The following is an 18,366-nucleotide window of genomic DNA, read 5'->3' on the forward strand; positions in this document are numbered from 1 at the left end:
CTACTGCTTTGCCAGGCCATAGCAGAGAGCTAGGCTGGTGCCGAGGCTCACTTGGCTAATCCTCCGCCTGCGGCGCTAGCACACCGGGTTCTAGTCCTGGTCCGGGCGCAGGATTCTGTCCCGGTTGCCCCTCTTCCAGGCCAGCTCTCTGCTGTGGCCCAGGAGTGCAGTGGAGGATGGCCCAAGTGCTTGGGCCCTGCGCCTACATGGGAGACCAGGAGGAGCACCTAGCTCCTGGCTTGGGATCAGCGCAGTGCGCCGGCCACAGCGGCCATTGCGGGGTGAACCAACGGAAAAGGAAGACCTTTCTCTCTGTCTCTCTCTCTCTCTCACTGTCTACTCTGCCTGCCCGGAAAAAAAAAATTGCAGAGAGCTGGATTGGACGTGGAGCAGCTGGGTCTCGAACCAGTGCTTCAGGCCAGGGTAATTAATCCACTATGCCACAGCACCGGTCCCAAAACTGATTGATTTTCTGTCTGCTGGTTCATTCCCCAGCTAGGCCAGGCTGAAGTAAAGACCACTCAGTCTGGGTTTCCACGTGAATGGCAGGGGCCCAACCACTTGAGCCATCCCCTGCTGCTTCCCACCCGCTGCCACCCAGGGCATGCATTAGCAGGAAGCCAGAACCCACAGTAGAGCTGGGACTTAAACCCACACACTTGGACATGGGATGTGTGCAGCCCACATGATGTCCTAACAGCTGTGCCAAATGCCTGCCCTTGCACTATCCTTTGGTCGTGTTTTCTGTGGATGTTTTCAAGGCCCCTCGTGTGTATTACTGCTGTGTGTGCAGAAACCTAATGTCTTCAACTGCACACTCAGGTGCCTGTGGGAAAGGTGCTGGGTGACAGCTCGAGCACCCCGAGTAGGAATCCTTTTAAAGTGAAGCCAGCTGACTGCTGTGGCTGCTCCAAGCCAGATCAGTCAACTGTGTGAACACAAAGGAAACAGCCTCCTAGACAGGCACTCTGGGGCTGCATTTTTCTTACAAAAGAGAATGCACTAGAAGTTTCCCAGCAGAATGCCTGCTTCCACACAGGAAGACGCCTCCCCACCTCCGGAGATAACATCTCCCAACACTCACTACCCTGGGCTGGGCCCTTCAGGCTTTGAAGGGGATCCCAAGGCGCCCCTCTCCATGTACAGAAGCTCCATGGTCCCCGAGGGGGCGGGGGTCTGCAGCCTGGTGAGACATCTGTGTCCAGCCCAGAGAACGCCTTCTCCGGGTAGCATCTCTGGGCTGGGCTTGTGTTGTGGAATGGAGGGTAAAGCTGCCACCTGCGGAGCTATTGTCCCATATGGGTGCTGTCTCATGATGAGCTGCCCTACTTTTGATCCAGCTCCCTGTTAATGGCCTGGGAAAGCAACAGAAGATGGCTCAAGTGCCGGGGTCCCTGCCACTCACGTGGAAGACGCTGATGAAGCTCCTGGCTCCTTGCTTTAGCTTGGCCCAGTTCTGGTGGCAGCGGCCATCTGGGGAAGTGAACCATCGGATGGAAGCTCTCTCTCTCTCTCCAGAACTCTTTCAAATAAGTAAAATAAGAAAGAAAGAAAGAAAAAAAAATTGAACATTGCATTTGCTCATTCAGTGGCAGTTGGTGTGGGTTTTTCCAGGTATACTCAAGCCTCCCCCCACTTCCTGGCTCCTTACTCCTACTGGGCCTGGGCCCGTGTGCTCTTCCTCTAACCCCCAACTAGTCTGGGCCTTCCCCGCCACACAGGACAGACGTTTCAGAGGCATCCACTACCTGCTGATCTCATTCCTTGGTGCAGTTCAGGATGGACACAACCACAGATCAGCCCCCAGAATGCACGCGGGAACTCGGCCATGCTGAAACTTTGGCAGGGTGGTGCAGAGACGCAATGGTGCAGGCTTCTCAGGTGTGACCCTGGTGCTGTCACTGGAGAGAAGTCTTGGGGATCTCGTCTTCTCGCAAGAAAGAATTCAGGTGTGAGAGAGCAGAGTAGCAAGGTTCTGTTGGGGAAGGGCATCTGTCAGAACGGAAGGGACACAGAGTGCCCAGTCACTCAGACTAGGGGAAGCCAGGTTACATGGTTAGATGGAGAAAACACACCTGGCAGGCCAGGTGGGCGGCTCAGTGGAGAGCAGAGAGCGGGTGCTTTGTTTAGACTCCTGGTTTTTAAGGGAGTCTTCCCACCGCTTCTCTTTACCTCTGCCCCCTTCTCCAGGCTGAAAGGTTTGCTGAGTTTAATAAGAAAAATCCCTTCCCAAGTTTACTACTGGTGTTGTCAGACAGGTGGAGTCTTGCTGGCAACAGGACAAGGGGTTTCCCCCAGGTGCCTGACTTGCAGGGGAATGTAGAGGTTTTACTGCTCAGTGTTATCAGGCCAGGGTAACCCATTTGGTCCTGGGGAGAGAGAATTCTCCTGGGAGCTTTCCTTGGGGGAAGGGCTGGGAACACCTGGAAGGTTACCAGCCTCTAGGCAGGGCTTTGAAGTGTAGACGCTGGGCTGCTTCCAAAGTCAGCTTCTGTGCCTTTGCATTTTTCTCAGGCCCCTTACACACAGGCTAATTTCTGACTTCCTACCTAACAGTGCGACGTGCTTACAGCTTCTTGAAGACTGAGAGAACAGTCAGAGCCTGGGGATCTAGCGGCCCCCAAGGTCGTGGGGCTTTCAGGGTATCCAGTAAGTTTTCTCCCCGAAAGGGGCTCAAACGCGACAAGGCCTACGCCTCTGCCCCTCTTCCTAGCAGCATGGCTTCGGTGGAGGCACCGTGCGTCCCGGCAGTCCACTTGCAGTCGGGGAGCCGGCGGCCCTGTTCCGCCACGAGGGGCGCCGAGCAAGGTGAATGACCGCTGCACGGTTGGGAAGCTCCTGAGTGGCGTCTGGTCCAGTTCACGTGCCCACTACCACCATGCGGCCCAGGCGTGCGACCGGAGATCTGCGCGGGCGTCCCTGGGAGCGCGCACTCAGCCCTCCCCACCACCGCAGGCGCGCGCCGTGCCCCACCCCCACCCTGTGTCCCGCGGCGAGCTCGGTGCGTCCCGGGGCGTGCGGGCTTGAGGCCGGGGGTGGGGTCGCTGCAGGCTCGGCCCCCTCCAGTTCCCGCGCTCGGCCCGCGGGGCCCAGGAAGTGGCCCTAACAGCCCACGCCCCGCCCCCTCGCTCCCGCGCTTATTACCTGCCGGCCCGGCGCGGGCGGGGACCGAGGACGCGCGGGGGAGCGCGCGGGCGGGCGGCCGGGTCGCCGGAGGTGAAGCGCGGCGAGGATGGCGGCGTGGGGCGGGGGGTGTCCGCGGCCGCTGCTCACGCTCGCAGTGCTGTTGGCGCTGGGCCCCATCCCCGCAGCAGCCAAGCTCAACATCCCCAAAGTGCTGCTGCCCTTCACGCGGTCCACGCGCGTGAACTTCACCCTGGAGGCCTCCGAGGGCTGCTACCGCTGGTGAGGCGCCCGGCCGGCGGGGCGGGCCGGGGAGGGAGGCGCTCGTGGGCCGGGCTGGGCCCCAGCGCCGGGTCGGCCCGGCTGGCGCGTGCTGCAGGTGCGCCGGCGCGGTGAGGCCGGCGGCTGCCGGGGCGGGGGGTGGGGATAGGTCCCGGGCGGCCCCCCGGCGCGCGGCCTTCAGGCCCGGGCTGGCGCCGCGGGGCTGGCGGGGCCGGCAGGTGCGCAGCGAGCGCGCACAGGGGCACTGGCCTGCCGGCGGCGGCTTCCACCGCCGCTCGGGCTGCCGCGGGTCGCGCATGACCTGGCGGCGTGCGCGCGGGTCGCCGCCACTGCGCATGGCGCCGCCGGGCCTGGGCGCTACTGCAATGGGAGGCGGCCTGGCGGCTGCGGCCTGCGCATTCACAACTTGTGCGGACGAAGGGGCCCCTGATGGGGCTGACTTGGGAACAGGGCCTCCTGGCCTTGAATCGAAAGGGAGGCACCGGGGTCTTACTTTCCCTTCCGTCCAGGTGGCAGGGGCAGGTTGTCAGGTCCCTGCCAAGCCCTAGCCTGGGGACTCGGGTTTCCGCAGTGTCTGTGACTCGGGACTCGGGCCCGGGCGCGCGTCTGGTGTGATCAGTGGCTTGTGGATGTGGAAGGCGGTGAATCGTTCCAGTTCAGCTGAAGGGTGTTTGGTGGAACCTCGGGAGGCCCGTTGTACAGATGGGAGGGGCGAGGCCAGGGAATGGTTGGTGGGGTCTGCCTAGGTGCGCGACTCGGTTGCTTTTCTGCTCCCTTCTGGGGGAGCTCTGGAGTCGAGTGAATTTGGCCTGTGGAACCCCAGCGAGGAATGCAGTTAGAGGCCTCTGACTGCCAGCCCTCCTCAACTCTAGGGGACCCGGGCTGGGCCCCGAAGAGGGTGATGCAGAGCCGCCTGAAGCAGGTTGGAGGTTTCAGTGGGTGGCACCCAGGCCTCACCCTTGCCTCAGCACGCGCCCTGCTGGAGGTGAAAGAACCCTTCCTGCCGCGCCCTCCTTGCGCACTTTGGCTGCCTTCTTCGTCTTCCCACCCCAGTAGGGTGCAAGGCGAGTGTGTTCTAAGTGTGTAGGGACATCAGGCTGCACCCACATCAGCGTGCTGCCCAGGGCCTGGACCAGCATTTTCTGTTACTTTCCCTTGTGCCCATTGAATTTTACATTTTGTTTACTTTTTAAATGATTTTATATGTTTATTTTAGAGGCAGAGTTACAGACAGGGAAAGGCAGAGAGAGGTCTTCCATCTGCTGATTCACTTCCCAAATAGTCTCAAGGTATGGAGCCGGGCCAGTCTGAAGCCAGGAGCTTCTTCTGGGTCTCCCTGGAAGTTGCATAGGCCCAAGCTCTTGGGCCAGCTTTCACTGCTTTCCCAGGCTATAAGCAGGGAGCTGGATCAGACTAGGAGGAGCCAGGCACGGGTCGGGGACAATATGGGATGCTGATGCTGCAGGCAGAGGCTTAGCCTGCTAGACCACAGAGCTGGCTGTTCCTGTTGGATTTTAGAAAGTTCGCCTTCTGAAAGAAGTGTGTTGAGTGAGCCCCTGGTGTTTGGAGTTCTTGATGCTCTGGCTGACCTTGGCCTTCGTGAGGTCTGTGTCCTGGCCCTGCCCATGGCCTTTGCGTGGTGGGGAGGATCAACTGTTCGCTTACGCCCTGGAGGACACACGTGCTGATTCTCTGGTTGAAGTTGTCTGTTTTGATATACGGACACAAAAGAGGAAGCTGGTTAGTACAGGCAGCTGGCTTCAAGTGAATCCCTGTGGACCTACTTGTGCGCTGCTTCCTCTGAGATCCTGTGGCTGTACTGTTTGTAAAATAACAATTTTTTTCCCCCTTCTAAGTGCATTTTCTTTTCTGAGAGGAGCTGATGATGGATGTTGGCGGATTTGAGTTTACTCGTAGGAGGAAGAGGAAAACACGCCCCTAATGTCCAGTGCACCAGGGAAGAGCTAAGGACCTCAGACCTCGCCTGGTGTCTGATCCGCAGCCTCTGTTGCAGACGCCTGACTTTGTGGTCTTCTCAGATGACTGCTGGTTGCAATTTCCCCTCCGCTTCACAGGAAAGCATTCCGTCATTCCTGGCGTGGTCCTGTATTGTTTTAGTTTTAAAGATCTTCCTCAGGAGGCACGAGGAGCCGGCATCTTTTCCCAAGCCACAGAGCCACGGTCTAAGCCTCGGAAGAAACCGCCTCTTCATCCAAGGGGCTCATCTTCAGCTCTCTGAGCTCTGACATGCAATTTTCACCCATCCGTGGAGCTGGCTGCTGAGCGCCCAGGGTATTGAAATCACTGCCTGCCTGAGCTTCAAGTTCACTCTTCTGTTTCTTGACTTGATTGCATCAAATCACTGGACAGCTCTAGGGCCGGGGAAGCCCTGGCAGTCATCATGTCTGCCCCAGGGAAGCCTGAGCCGCAGGAGGTGGGAGTGTGACAGGGACTGGGTTGGGCCTTCCCTGCCCCATGAGACCTGGGGACGCCAGACTCAAATTGAACACCTGCAGTTGCATCCAGCCAGTAGAGCTTGTTGTTCCAGACCTTCCTGATTCTTAGATGTTTTATGTGTTTTTGAAAGTGCTTCATAAAGTATATTTTATTGGTTCCTTTGAAAGGTATCTTTTTCAATACAAAGTAGTACAGGGAAAGCTGGGCAAACCGAGAAAGGAGACCCTGCCACAGTCCTTGTAGGTCTTGACTTTCCCCCCTTGCAGCTCTGTCCTTGCATTGCCTCAGACCTGCTTTTGGCCTCTGAATTGCATCTTCCACCAGCTGCCAGCTGCCATCAAAGCCCAAGTACCTCTCTGCTGCTTCAAGACCTCCCCGTGTTTCCAGTGTTTTTTGGGCTCTGCTGGGGAGAGGCGGCGCCATGCATTTTTTTCTTTGCCCTGCATTCGGAGTCCCAGCGTGTTGTGGCTTCTGAGCAGCCTGGTTTCCCAGAAGTAGAGCCCAGGACAGGATCCCTTTGCCCTGTGCTTGCTGGGAAGCAGGGGAGGGGGAGGAGGGGAGCAAGCACCTGTCTCTGGGGTCAAATTGCACTGCAGGTTGTCCTGCCTAAAGGAAAGGTAGGACCAAGCTTTTGAGGTTTTTTTTGTTGTTGTTTTTGTTTTTGCTCGCTCTCAACCAGCCATTGGCTGAACCTGGAGGCAGGGGGGTGTTGTGCAACCTCCTGGGCTCTGGGTGGAGTGTCCTGTTGTCAGCCCGGAGCTGTCACTCCCCCTGCCTGCCATGTTTGTCACGCTTGTTCTGAACTGGGGTGCACCTGCTCTCAGATGAGCAGGGGCCATCTCGGCCACTGGAGTAGGGGCTGTTAGGCAGGCAAGTAGAAGTCCTTTGTTGAGCCATGGAAAATGAGGGCCAATGCACTGGGAACCTGGTCCTGGGGGTGTGCCAGATTCTAAGCAGCTCTGGTGACGCTGAGGGAATCAGGGCACGAAAGACCCCCTGTCCGTCTGTCTTGACTGACCTGTGGCTCTGGCAGTCAGAGGCCAGCACCGCCTTGGGTTACAAATACCTCGTGTTCCTCTGCTGGCCCCAGTGCCAGGAAGAAGCAGCCAGCCAGCCCCCTTGCTGTCCTCTGTCAAGTGAGGCTGGAGAGCCCTCTGTGGGTCAGAGCACCACCTGGCCTTGTGGCCTGGTGCAGTGCCCAGGGGCTCGGCCTCGGAAGGAGACACAAACAGTTCCTAGGCTGGAAGCTGGACAGGGAGGCAGTCAGGCCTCAGGAAAACCCTTCCGCAAATCAAAATCAACACTTTACAAAGTAGAAGCTCAACAGCAAAAAGCAAGATGAACTCAACTAGTTGCCTACCTGTTTACAACTTCTGCAGCCCAATCATTTGCCTTTCCTGACCCTTACTTATCTTTCAGGCCCTCTGTGCAGGCGGTTTCCCCCTCACCCCCGTGTTGTGTATTCTTCCTAAGACCGAATCTCTCTCCTACTCCCTCTGCCAGGGGTCTCAGAATCGTAGATTTTGGTCTGGGCCATTCGTGACAGGTGGTGGTAGGGCCTAGGGCAGTGAAAGCCTGTCCTGCCTGAGTGCTGCAGGGCCAAACACTGTTGGGGAATGTGGATTTCACAAGTGAGGGCCGCAGAGTCACTTAGTAAACAGGTGACAAGTGCGTGTGACTCTTCGGACCCTCCCCTCCACCGTTTGAAGACTGAGGCCATGACAGTGAAGGAGTGGGTGTTTCCCTCCTCACTGGCCCTTGGAGTTGATAGCAGGAGTTAAATAGTTAAGAAAGGATAAATGGATGCACTTGACACAGAGTAAGTCTGGGGAGGAAGTAGATTTTGAGATGAGGATTGCAGGAGGTGGCATGCGTTTTTGTTTGGGGTTTGCAGGGCAAGTCTCTTTGGAGTTGAGCTGGGACTTGAATGGGGTCTAGCTGGAAAGTATGGCAGGTGCCCAGGCCCTGTGGAGAGTCTGAGCTTGTTGTAAGAGCACAAAGAGGCTGGCGCCGTGGCTTAACAGGCTAATCCTCTGCCTTGCGGCGCTGGCACACCAGGTTCTAGTCCCAGTTGGGGTGCCGGATTCTGTCCCGGTTGCCCCTCTTCCAGGCCAGCTCTCTGCTATGGCCCGGGAAGGCAGTGGAGGATGGCCCAAGTGCTTGGGCCCTGCACCCGCAAGGGAGACCAGGAGAAGCACGTGGCTCCTGGCTTCGGATCAGCGAGATGCACTGTCCACAGCTGCCATTGGAGGGTGAACCAACGGCAAAAAGGAAGACCTTCCTCTCTGTCTCTCTCTCTCACTATCCATTCTGCCTGTCCAAAAAAAAAAAAAAAAGCACAAAGAGGCATTCGTGGTGAGGGCAAGGGTGCAGGGAGGTTAGAGAGGTTGGCAGAGGTCTGGCCACATGGGAGCTTGTGGGCTATGGTTAGGAGATAGGAAGAGGGTGGTGGGGTCAGGTGTTGAGTGGAGCAGGACTGGGCCTGGCTTTCTAGGCCTTACTCTCCCGGCTGCTGCTCCCTGCCCCCCAGGGCTGCATGTAGCTGTGCCTCCGTAAGGCAGGACAGAGCGACAGCCTTTAGCAGAGCCCTGGAGGGGTGTTTCCTTCCTGTTCCTTTGTGGGTGCCCTGTTCCGCCTATGCTCTTGCAGCCCCTCAGCATAGATTTGGTGATGCAGGCCCTGTCTGTGCTGTGTGGGCTGGGCCCTGCAGGGGCATGGAGAGGGCACTGCATTGTCCCCCAGCCCCCAGTTCTTTTGCACAACTCTCACTTCTGTTTTTCCCCACTGTTACTTTTTGGCTGATGGTGAAGTATCCCCGGCTTCTCTTGTTGCCTGCCCGCCTCCTGCTCCCGTTTGTGGGGAGTGGGGAGCAGCTCCTCAAAGGGACCCAGCCAGGCCTTCTGCCCCTCTCCCGAGATTTGCTCTCCGTCCATCAGACTTTTCTCAAGATCGAAGTTTCCTTCGGTGCCAATATATGTTGTTTACATATTTTTTTCTTTTAAGTTTGAACATAAAAGTGACCCTCTTATGGTCAGTTTTTTTGCTAGGTGTGGAGCTCCGTGGTGGTAGGCACATCTGCGGTGTTGTGCAGCTATCACCGCTGTCCATGGCGGGACTCAAGTCTTGTGAAACCGAAACCCTGGCCCCCTTCAACGTTCGACAGCCCCTCCCCGTTCCCTCCTGCTCTGTGTCCCGGCAACGTGGCCCCATTTTGGTTAGTACTTGGTCACTGCGCGTCCTCCCAGGGGGTGGGCAGATTGGGCCCAGAGTGTTTGTGCAGCAGTGTCCCCCCCGCCACCCCAACCGCACCCCAGCTCCCTGGGAGTTTTCCGTTTGCGCTCATCTGTAAGCTTTCCTAGGCAAGGAGTGTTTGAGTAACGGAGAATCTATTTCAAAGAAAAAGGTAAGAAAAGGAAACAAATAGTACCTGGAGATGACAGGCCTGGGCAGGTGGCACACAGACTGGAGCCAGGGGCAGAGGCTCCCACGTCGCCCCTTGTTGCATGTGTGTGCACACGTGTGTGTGGTAGTGGGGAGCAGAGGAACCCAAACCACAGAACCAATTTTCTGTTGCTCCTTTGCGTGTCATTCCCCACCTGACCCTGAGAACAAAGACACAAACAAAACCACCTTTAGTGGCTGTGACTTTCCACTCCACAAAGGAGGTCCCAGGCCAGCAGCCGCACCCCACCCTCCCAAGCAGAGCCGTGCTCAGAATTAGACTGCTTGCCTCAGAGTTGTGCCCAGGCCTCGGTGCGGAAGGGAGCATGCGGGTGCTTCTCAGCAGCCGACACTGCTCTACCAGGGCCCCTCCACAGGGTTTTTGCCAAGTCAGTGACCTGTTTAACGATGCTGATACATGAGGAGGCGGGGTCGAGACATGTGCAGGGCAAGGCTGCCTCTGCCCAGGTCTGCACCCAGCCCCTCCTGTGGGCTGCACAGGAGGGGTGGGAGGCCTCTAACCTCCCAGCACTAGCACAGAGAAACAAGGTCTGGTGCAGACCAGGGTTCCAGAGCCTGACAACCCTGAGCCCCTTGTCAAGGGATGTGGCCTTAGGCAGGTCACTTCATGTGCAGTACAGGTTTCCTTGTATATCGCTGGGGGTCTTACAGGATTGCTGCGAGGCAAATGGAGTGCTCAGGTTGTGTTTCACTGTGTGCTTGACACGGTAGGAGTGATGGTTACTGCTGCTAGTTTTTTTTTTTTTTTTTTTTTTTTGGGACATGCAGAGTTAGACAGTGAGAGAGATAGAGACAGAGAGAAAGGTCTTTTTTCCGTTGGTTCACCCCCTAAGTGGCTGCTGCAGTCGGCGTGTTGCGGCCGGCGCGCTACGCTGATCCGAAGCCAGGAGACAGGTGCTTCTTCCTGGTCTTCCATGCGGGTACAGGGCCCAAGGACCTGGGCCATCCTCCACTGCCCTCCTGCGCCACAGCAGAGAGCTGGACTGGAAGAGGAGCAACCAGGACAGAATCCAGTGCCCCAACTGGGACTAGAACCCGGGGTGCCGGTGCCGCAGGCGGAGGATTAGCCTAGTGAGGTGCGGCGCTGGCCAGCTGCTAGTTTTAAATATAGTACCAGGGTCGGGCATATGGCTTAGCAGTTAAGATATCATTTGGGAGGTCCGCATCCCATATTGGATTGTCTGGATTCCAGTCCCACCTCCACTTCCTTTCCAGCTTCCTGGGAGGTGGCAGGTGATAGCTTAAGTAGTTAGGTCTCAACCATTCACAGGGGAGACCCTGATAAAGTTCCATTCTCCTGGCTTTGGCCTGGCCCAACCCCAACTATTGTGGGCATTTGGGTGAGTGAGCCAGCAGGTGGGAGCTGTGTCTCTCTTTCTACCTCTCAAATAAGTAAAGATTAAACACACATATAGCACTTGTGATCTGAATAAAACAGTGTTAAAGCTTAAGGAACTCAGTTGGGGTTGGGGTCTTGCAGCCTCTTTGAACTGCTGTGATAGGAAGGCCAAACCAAATCGGCTACAGGAAGACAAGGTCATGCTCTTTGGGCTCCTGATGGGGACAAGGCCACACAGAACTCGTGTCTGGCTTTGGTGCTGCAGGAGCTAACGTGAGGTCGCTGGGACTCGGCTCCTCCCTCTTTGCATCTTGACCTTGGCCATGTACTCCCCTGGGTAGCAGGATCGGGATGCTGCCTGATAGCCTCCCAGGTTGAAGGCCAGTGGGGCCTCAGTCACGGCACTTGTGGCTGCGCTCGTTTTTGGGCACGTCCTTGAGTCTGAGCTGCCCTCTGTGGCCTGGCCCCTGCCCTGGGCCTCCCTGTTTCCAGAGGAGGTGTAAGCCCTCCAGGCTTCCACGGACTGAGAGTGGGGAGGAAGTGGCCTTGGTGCATTCAGGCTGCGCTGACCAAGTACCATTGCTGGGTGCATTAGACGTGTTCCTGGCAGCTCCGGGAGCTGCAGGTCTGAGACGGGGGGCTGGCATAGCGGGCGCTTGGTGAGGACTCTCTTCTCGGGTGCAGGTTGCAGATTCGTTGCCATGTTGGTGCTGTGCAGGAAGGGATAAGCAGTTCTTGGGGGTCCTTTTTTTTTTTTAAAGATTATTTATTTGACAGAGTTACGGAGAGGAGAGGCAGAGAGAGAGAGAGAGAGAGAGAGAGAGAGAGGTCTTCCATCACTCCCCAGTTGGCTGCAATGGCCAGAGCTGCACTGATCTGAAGCCAGGAGCCAGAAGCTTCCTCTGGGTCTCCCATGTGGGTGCAGGGTCCAAGGACTTGGGCCATCTTCCACTGCTTTCCCAGGCCATAGCAGAGAGCTGGATCAGAAGTGGAGCAGCTGGAACTCAAATTGGTGCCCATATGGGATGCTGGCATTGCAGGCAGTGACTTTATGCGCTATGCCACAGCGCAGGCCCAGGGGATGCCCTTTATTATAAGGCCACAAAGCCTCCCCACCTCGTGATGCCGTTTTCAATGTAGGATGTGAGGAGGTCGTAAACATTCTGGGGGCAGGTGTGTAGGAGGTGGCAGGAGACTGGGGTGGCCCAGACTCCACACACATCCAGTGTGGGAACGACAAGCCCTGTGGCTGCCCCGTGGGTGGCCAGGAGGCCTGAGGAGGTGTGGCCTGCAAGGACGTGGGTGTGGTCAGGGAGGATGCAGAGGGGAAGGGAGATAGGGTGGCCTCGTGACCACCCTCGCTCAGCCTCCCAGCTGTCAGGTGGGTACACCTGGGTTGTCGTTGTGCAGAATGCTGAGACAGCCCTCGGAACACTTGGCAAGGTGCCTCAGTGCCTTCTGTTCCACTTGGCATATTTGGAAAAACCATGTGTGTCCTGAAAAACCTTCTCATCAAGAGAATGCCAAGCCAGGTGGGCTCACCTGTCATTTCTGTGCAGCATTTAAGGAAGCCAGAAGGGAGAGGGAAGGAACTGTCACTTCCTCACCCAGCCTCTGTGAGGCCACCATTGGGCTGAGTGCCGACTAGACTCAAACATCAGGCGGGCGAGAAAACCAGGGGCCCTAAATACAGAGTCCCTTAGCAAAACACTGGCACTTACAATGCAGGAGGACGTCACAAGGACAGTGGGTTATAGCCCAGGAAAGCAAAGTTGGGTTAAATCAGTGTAAGAAAGAGCAGCCACGTGTCTGTCTCAGTGGGTGAAGGGCATCCGTCACCCATTCATGGAAACCGCCCACGCCCGCCTCCCCTCTGGGGCACAGCACCCGCTTCACCCATGTTCTCTGAGCTGCTCAACGTTGCAGCCCTCCCCTTCCATGCTCCCTGTTTGTCCAAGTGCCCTTTTCACTCAGCTGCCCTTTGAGTTATTCTTGTTGTGCCCTGACCAACGTGCTGGCTCCATGAAGGTGGGGGTGCACAGGAAATTCGCACCTGATTTTGTCCCTGACGCTGAGAACAGGGTCTAGAACACCACAAACCACCCAGCGGATGTGGATTCAGTGAACCACCAGAGACTCTAGGGAGCCTCAGTTGCCTGGCCTTGGGGCAGGGGGCCAGGTGGGTTTGCCAGAAACCCTGAGGGTGGGGCAGGATGGGCCCAGGCGGGAAGGGGAGGGGAACAGCATAAGTGGAGGCGGGATGGGTCGCCTTGGAGGGGTCCCGTGTGGTCAGTGGTGTAGCCATGTCCCAGCACCTGAACCCGTGCTTGTAGCTCCCAGCATGTGGGTGGTTAGGCGGCATGGGGGCTTCATTCAGGCAGGAAGGGGACAGGTTCAAGTGCAAATGACCACAATGGGGAAGGAACTGCACTTCCTCCTTTCGTTACTTAAATAAGCCCAGCTGCACTGTGTTATAACCTAGGCCTCGTGTGTTTGACCCGGTGGAAGTGTGTGCTGCAGTGGGATTAGTGTGCTCTTAGAGATAAGCACCCACCACCACCGTCCATCCCAGGAAATGCCAGGGCCATTGGTGGCCATTCTGTGTCTCTCCTCTGCCCCCAGCCTCCCTCTCTACTCCCATACCCACACAGTCACTTTTCTATTTCCTGTTGGTATATTTGCCTACTAAGGACATAGTTTTAAATGATTCCCTCTGTGGCTGGTGCTGTGGAATAGTGGGTAAAGCAACAACCTGCAGCACTGGAATCCCTTGTGAGTACTGATTCGAGTCCTGGCTGCTCCGCTTCCTATCCAGCTCTCTGCTTTGGCCTAGGAAAGCAATGGAAGATGGCCCAAGTGCTTGGGCCCCTGCACCTACGTGGGAGACCCAGAAGTTCCTGGCTCCTGGCTTTGGATTGGTCCAGCTTCAGCCACTGCGGCCATTAGGGGAGTGAACCAGCAGACAGAAGACACTCTCTATCTCTCTCTGCCTCTGTCTCTCTGTAACTCTGCCTTTCAAGCAAATAAATAAATCTTTAAAAGAGTCCTCCCGTCTTACTGTAATTCTGTGTCCTTTCCTCAGTGCCTCCCGTTGTCCCCTCTCTGCTGACCACTGTCACTGCTGGTTACCACCGCTCCACTCGCTGCTCTGGGGGATCCGCTTGTTTAGATTGAGCTGAGCATGATCATGCGTTGTCGATCCTTCTGTGCCTGGTGTGTTTGACCTTGTGTGATCTTCTCTGGCTTCATCTGTGCTGAGGCGAACGGACAGGATTCCATCGTGTAGCACAGCACGTGCCCCTGTGCATCGTCTGTGGATGGACACCAGTGGTTTCTGTGTCCCAGCTGTTGTGGCTGAACCTGGGAGAGCAGCTGTCTCAGCACACTGCTTTTCTCTCCGTGGATAGACACCCAGTGCTGGGATCGCTGGATCTGTGGGGGCTCCGCTGTTAGCATTTTGAGGACCCTCTGTGCTATTTCCCACAGTGGCTGAACTAACGTGCATTCCCACCAGCAGTGGGCAGGGGGTTCCCTTTGCTGTCCGTCCTTGCTAACATGAGGTGTTAGAAGGGTGAATAGGTAGTGAGGAATAAGGAACCAGGTGTGTGTGTGAAACCTGCCATGCACAGATTAAACAAAAGACATTTCCACAAGCAAATGGAAAGATTGGTAGGGAACACAGTGGGTCCTACACCACACCCGTAGGTAACCCCATGGGAAACTTGGCTCTGGCGTCAGAGCAGGACACCACAGAGCAGCACATCAGGTAGACGCAGCCTGCCTGCAGTGGTCTACTCACCTGCACTTCTCAGCTGTCACATCTCCCAAGTGGTCAGCGCTGTAGCGTTTGGTAACTGGTCAGGAACTGTGACCGCTATGCAATAGACAAAAAAGCAAAGCAGGGCCCTGACGTGTTGGAACTATGTAGAAGAATTGATGAGCACAGGGCCAGCGCTGTGGGGCAGCGGGTTAACACCCTGGCCTGAAGCAACGGCATCCCATAGGGGTGCCAGTTTATGTCCCGGCTGCTCCACTTCTGATCCAGCTCTCTGCTATGGCCTGGGAAAGCAGTGGAAGATGGCCCAGGTCCTTGGGCCCCTGCACCCACGTGGGAGACCGGAAGAAGCTCCTGGCTTCGGATCAGCACGGCTCCGGCCGCTGCAGCCAACTGGGGAGAACCATTGGATGGAAGACCTCTCTTTCTCTCTGCCTCTCCTCTCTCTGTAACTCTGACTTTCAAATAAATAAATAAATAAATAAATAAGAATTGATGAGCTGGTTTGAGCTCTCAGTACTCAGCCCTGGACGGACCCCTGCCTTGGGAAGACCTCCTGGCCAGCAGGAGTCCCTCTTTCTCAGTCAAATCTACTTCTACTTGCTTTGCTCACCACCCTCATTGTCTGTCCTGGGAGAAAGAACTGACTGAACTCCTGTCACACCAACGCTGGGTGTCTTTCGCTGGGTGTCTTTCGCTGCCATAACAGTGGTTCTTTTTTTTTTCTCTTTGAAAGTTTATTGTTATTTAAAAAAAAAAAAAGCAGACTTTACACATTTTACATTCACCTTTCAGAACATTTAATGGTACCAGTTAAAGACATTTTAAGCCAGCACTGTGGCTCAATAGGCTAATCCTCTGCCTGTGGCGCCAGATTCTGTCCTGGTTGCCCCTCTTCCAGGCCAGCTCTCTGCTGTGGCCCGGGAGTGCAGTGGAGGATGGCCCAAGTCCTTGGGCCCTGCACCCCATGGGAGACCAGGAGAAGCACCTGGCTCCTGCCATCGGATCAGCGTGGTGCGCTGGCCGCAGCGCGCCTACCGCGGCGGCCATTGGAGGGTGAACCAACGGCAAAGGAAGACCTTTCTCTCTGTCTCTCTCACTGTCCACTCTGCCTGTCAAAAAAAAAAATTTTTTTTTTTTAAACCCACCAGCTGCTTGAAACAGCTGCAGATTTACCATGTTCTAGTATTAAAGTGGTTTGGACTCTGGAAAAATTGGTGTAACATTAAACCCTAAGATTTCAAATTCCCAGACGAGGAACAAAAATTATAAATTAGGAGGAAATTAGTAAAAATTCAAGGTTAAGAGGAAACAACAAGAGAAAAACAGAACAAAAAAATTGTAAAAAAGAGGATTTCCCTTTCCCTCTCCCAGGTTAGGTTGAAAAATGCAATCAACTCTGTCTCACACTGTTCCCCCCTCCCCCCATTTCTCAGAAAAGCCACCCAGTCCTAAACACAGGCTTTTGTACACAAATACATGTAGCCTGATTGGCAGATCAGTCCCTGGGATCGAAATCTGGCCCCCGTCAAAAGTTTAAAAAAAAAATAGTAAGTTAAGTAGACATTCTTAAATACTGTTAGCCAAATGAAGAGAAACATCCTGGCTTTGGTATGGCAACAGAAATCTATCTGAAAAACAGGATGGCTGCATGGGTTGGGGATAACAGTGGTTCTGACCTGTATGAGGGATGTCTCACTGGCTTCCTTCACCTCTCTGATGCTCGCTCTGCTCCTTTAAGGAGCCAAGTTCCTGTGGTCAGAATCACACCCAGCAGTGTGGGACCACAAGCCCCACCCCGTTTGGTGGTGCCTCCCTGTCCCTAAATTTGAGCTGTGGCGAGTGCCTTACGTTGACTGTCCCCCTTGCAGTAGGTGCCATCTTTGTTTCTATTGTGCTGATGCAGCTATGGAGGCCCAGAGAGGTTAAGTCGTGCCTTCGGCGTCACACAGCACATGAGTGGCAGCCCCTTCAATCTTAGCACCTCAGCTCTCCCCACATGTCAGTGGAGGAGAGAATTGAATGGGGCCCCGGGGAAAACACTGCACTGCCCCAGGGTACACGTGCTTGTGGAGGCTGGCGAGTCCCGAGATCTCTGCTAGAGAGCTGGAAGAGCTGCAGGTGCTGCTCGTGGCTGAGGGCATCCGCACAGTGATGTCCCAGCTCAGAGACTGTCAGGCAGGGAGGGTAGAGCCCCTCTGACTCGGCCTTGTCCTGTGCCACTGACTGGATGAAGACCCCCACACCAGGGAGGGCAGCAGCCGTACTCAGTGCTGAGGTTTCTGTGCTGACCCCGTCCCCTAACGCCCTCACATGGCCAGGGTAATGTTCGAGCAGACACCTGGAGCCCTGGCCCAGCCAGGGGGATATATCCAGTTAACCATCCCTACCCCCAGTGCACTTGCATTTTCTGATAGATGCCACCGTCCCTGGATGTTGCTGGCTCTGCAGCAGTGCAAGCTGTCACCTCCATATCTCCACCCGCACTCCCTGCCCCTCCCTGCCTGGCTGGCTGGTGAACCGCTGTGCCTGGCCACATCCTCCCTGTGCCAGCAAGGTGATTCTTCTCTCCTGGAGCAGAGATGTTCGTGAGCTGTGCACACAGGGCCTGCGCTTGCATTCCCAGCACAGCAGAGGACCAGCCCACATCTCCAGGGCCTCTGTCCTGGAGTACCGTGAGATGCAGGTGCAGTCCACAGAGGCCTGGGCTCCTGTCTGGCCCAGCCGTGTATCCGGCAGCAGAGAATGTCCTGCTCATAGGCCCCAGTGTGGCCTTAAACCAACCCCACTTTGTTTTTTACTTACTTGAAAGGCAGAGTTACAGAGAGACAGAGGCAGAGACAGAAAGTGGAGTGGGGGGAGAGATCTTTCATCTACTGGTTCACTCGCCAGGTGGCCACAAAGGCCAGAGCTGTGCCAATTCGAAGGCAGAAGCTAGGAGCTTCTTCTGGGTCTTCCACGTGAGTGCAGGGGCGCAAGCACTTGAGCCATCTTCCACTGCTTTCCCAGGCCACAGCAGAGAGCTGGACTGGAAGTGGAGCAGCTGGGACTCTAACCGACGCCCATATGGGATGCCGGCACTGCAGGTGGTGGCTTTACCTGCTAGGCCACAGTGCCAGCCCCAACCCTGCTTCTTTTGAGGTTCAGTTGATTTATCTGTCAAATGGGAGCACAGCAGTAGTTGTCTTGAGTTGCATTCAGTGCTGGAGGTAGGGCAGTATTTTACGTAGAAGTTGGGATGTTAAGAAAACAAAGGTTAGTGGGGAATAGCTGGGTTCTTGGCATTAGAATTGACCACTCTGTGACAACGTATATGTTTCTAGGCTGTTTTTAAATAAAAGCTTACAGAGAAGGGTGGACTCCCCCTGATGGCCCTTCCCAGGTTCCATCCACCCTGCACCCTAGGCAGTCTCAATTTGAGTTGGGTGCACACCTTTCCTTCCATGGTCTCTTCCTACCAGCACTTCCTAATGTACTTTTTTTCCGAAGGTTTTTATTTAATGAATACACATTTCATATGGACAGTTTTTAGGGATATAGTGTTTCTTCCCCCCATTCCTGACCTCCCACCTCCACTCCCTTTCCCATTCCATTTTCGATTAAGATTAATTTTTAATTGACTTGATATAAAGAAGACCGACTCTGTACTAAGTAGAGATTTCAATTGTTTGCAGCCGCACAGACACACAAAATAAAAAATGCAGTTTGAAGACAAGTTTTACCATTAATTTTCATAGTATACCTCATTAAAGCCGCTGTTCGCACACCTGTGAGGAAGGCAGGCTCAGTGATGGCCCTGTCCTGTGGATAAGCAGTGCTCTCAGAGGTGCCCCCGTGTGTGTCCAAGAAGGAGCATCCTTGTCCTGGTTATGGAAGAGCCCACCTGGACTGCAGCCTCTTGGGCATAGTTGGGATGAGCTCCCCCTGC

The 18,366-nt window shown here is 55.5% G+C and overlaps 1 protein-coding gene across 3 annotated transcripts in view; it reads left to right on the plus strand.

Annotated features, from left to right (window-relative positions):
• The first annotated feature begins 3,217 nt into the window (after positions 1-3,217).
• NUP210 (nucleoporin 210) overlaps positions 3,218-18,366 on the plus strand; it is an 87,482-nt gene continuing 72,333 nt past the window's right edge. For all 3 annotated transcript variants that reach the window (XM_062200604.1, XM_062200603.1, XM_062200605.1), the window contains exon 1: positions 3,218-3,405. In XM_062200604.1, coding sequence (XP_062056588.1) covers positions 3,233-3,405 — 173 coding nt within the window. In that variant the 5' untranslated portion in view covers positions 3,218-3,232. The remainder of the gene's footprint in view (positions 3,406-18,366) is intronic.

Source organism: Lepus europaeus, chromosome 9 (assembly GCF_033115175.1).
Source record: "Lepus europaeus isolate LE1 chromosome 9, mLepTim1.pri, whole genome shotgun sequence".
NCBI lineage: Eukaryota > Metazoa > Chordata > Mammalia > Lagomorpha > Leporidae > Lepus > Lepus europaeus.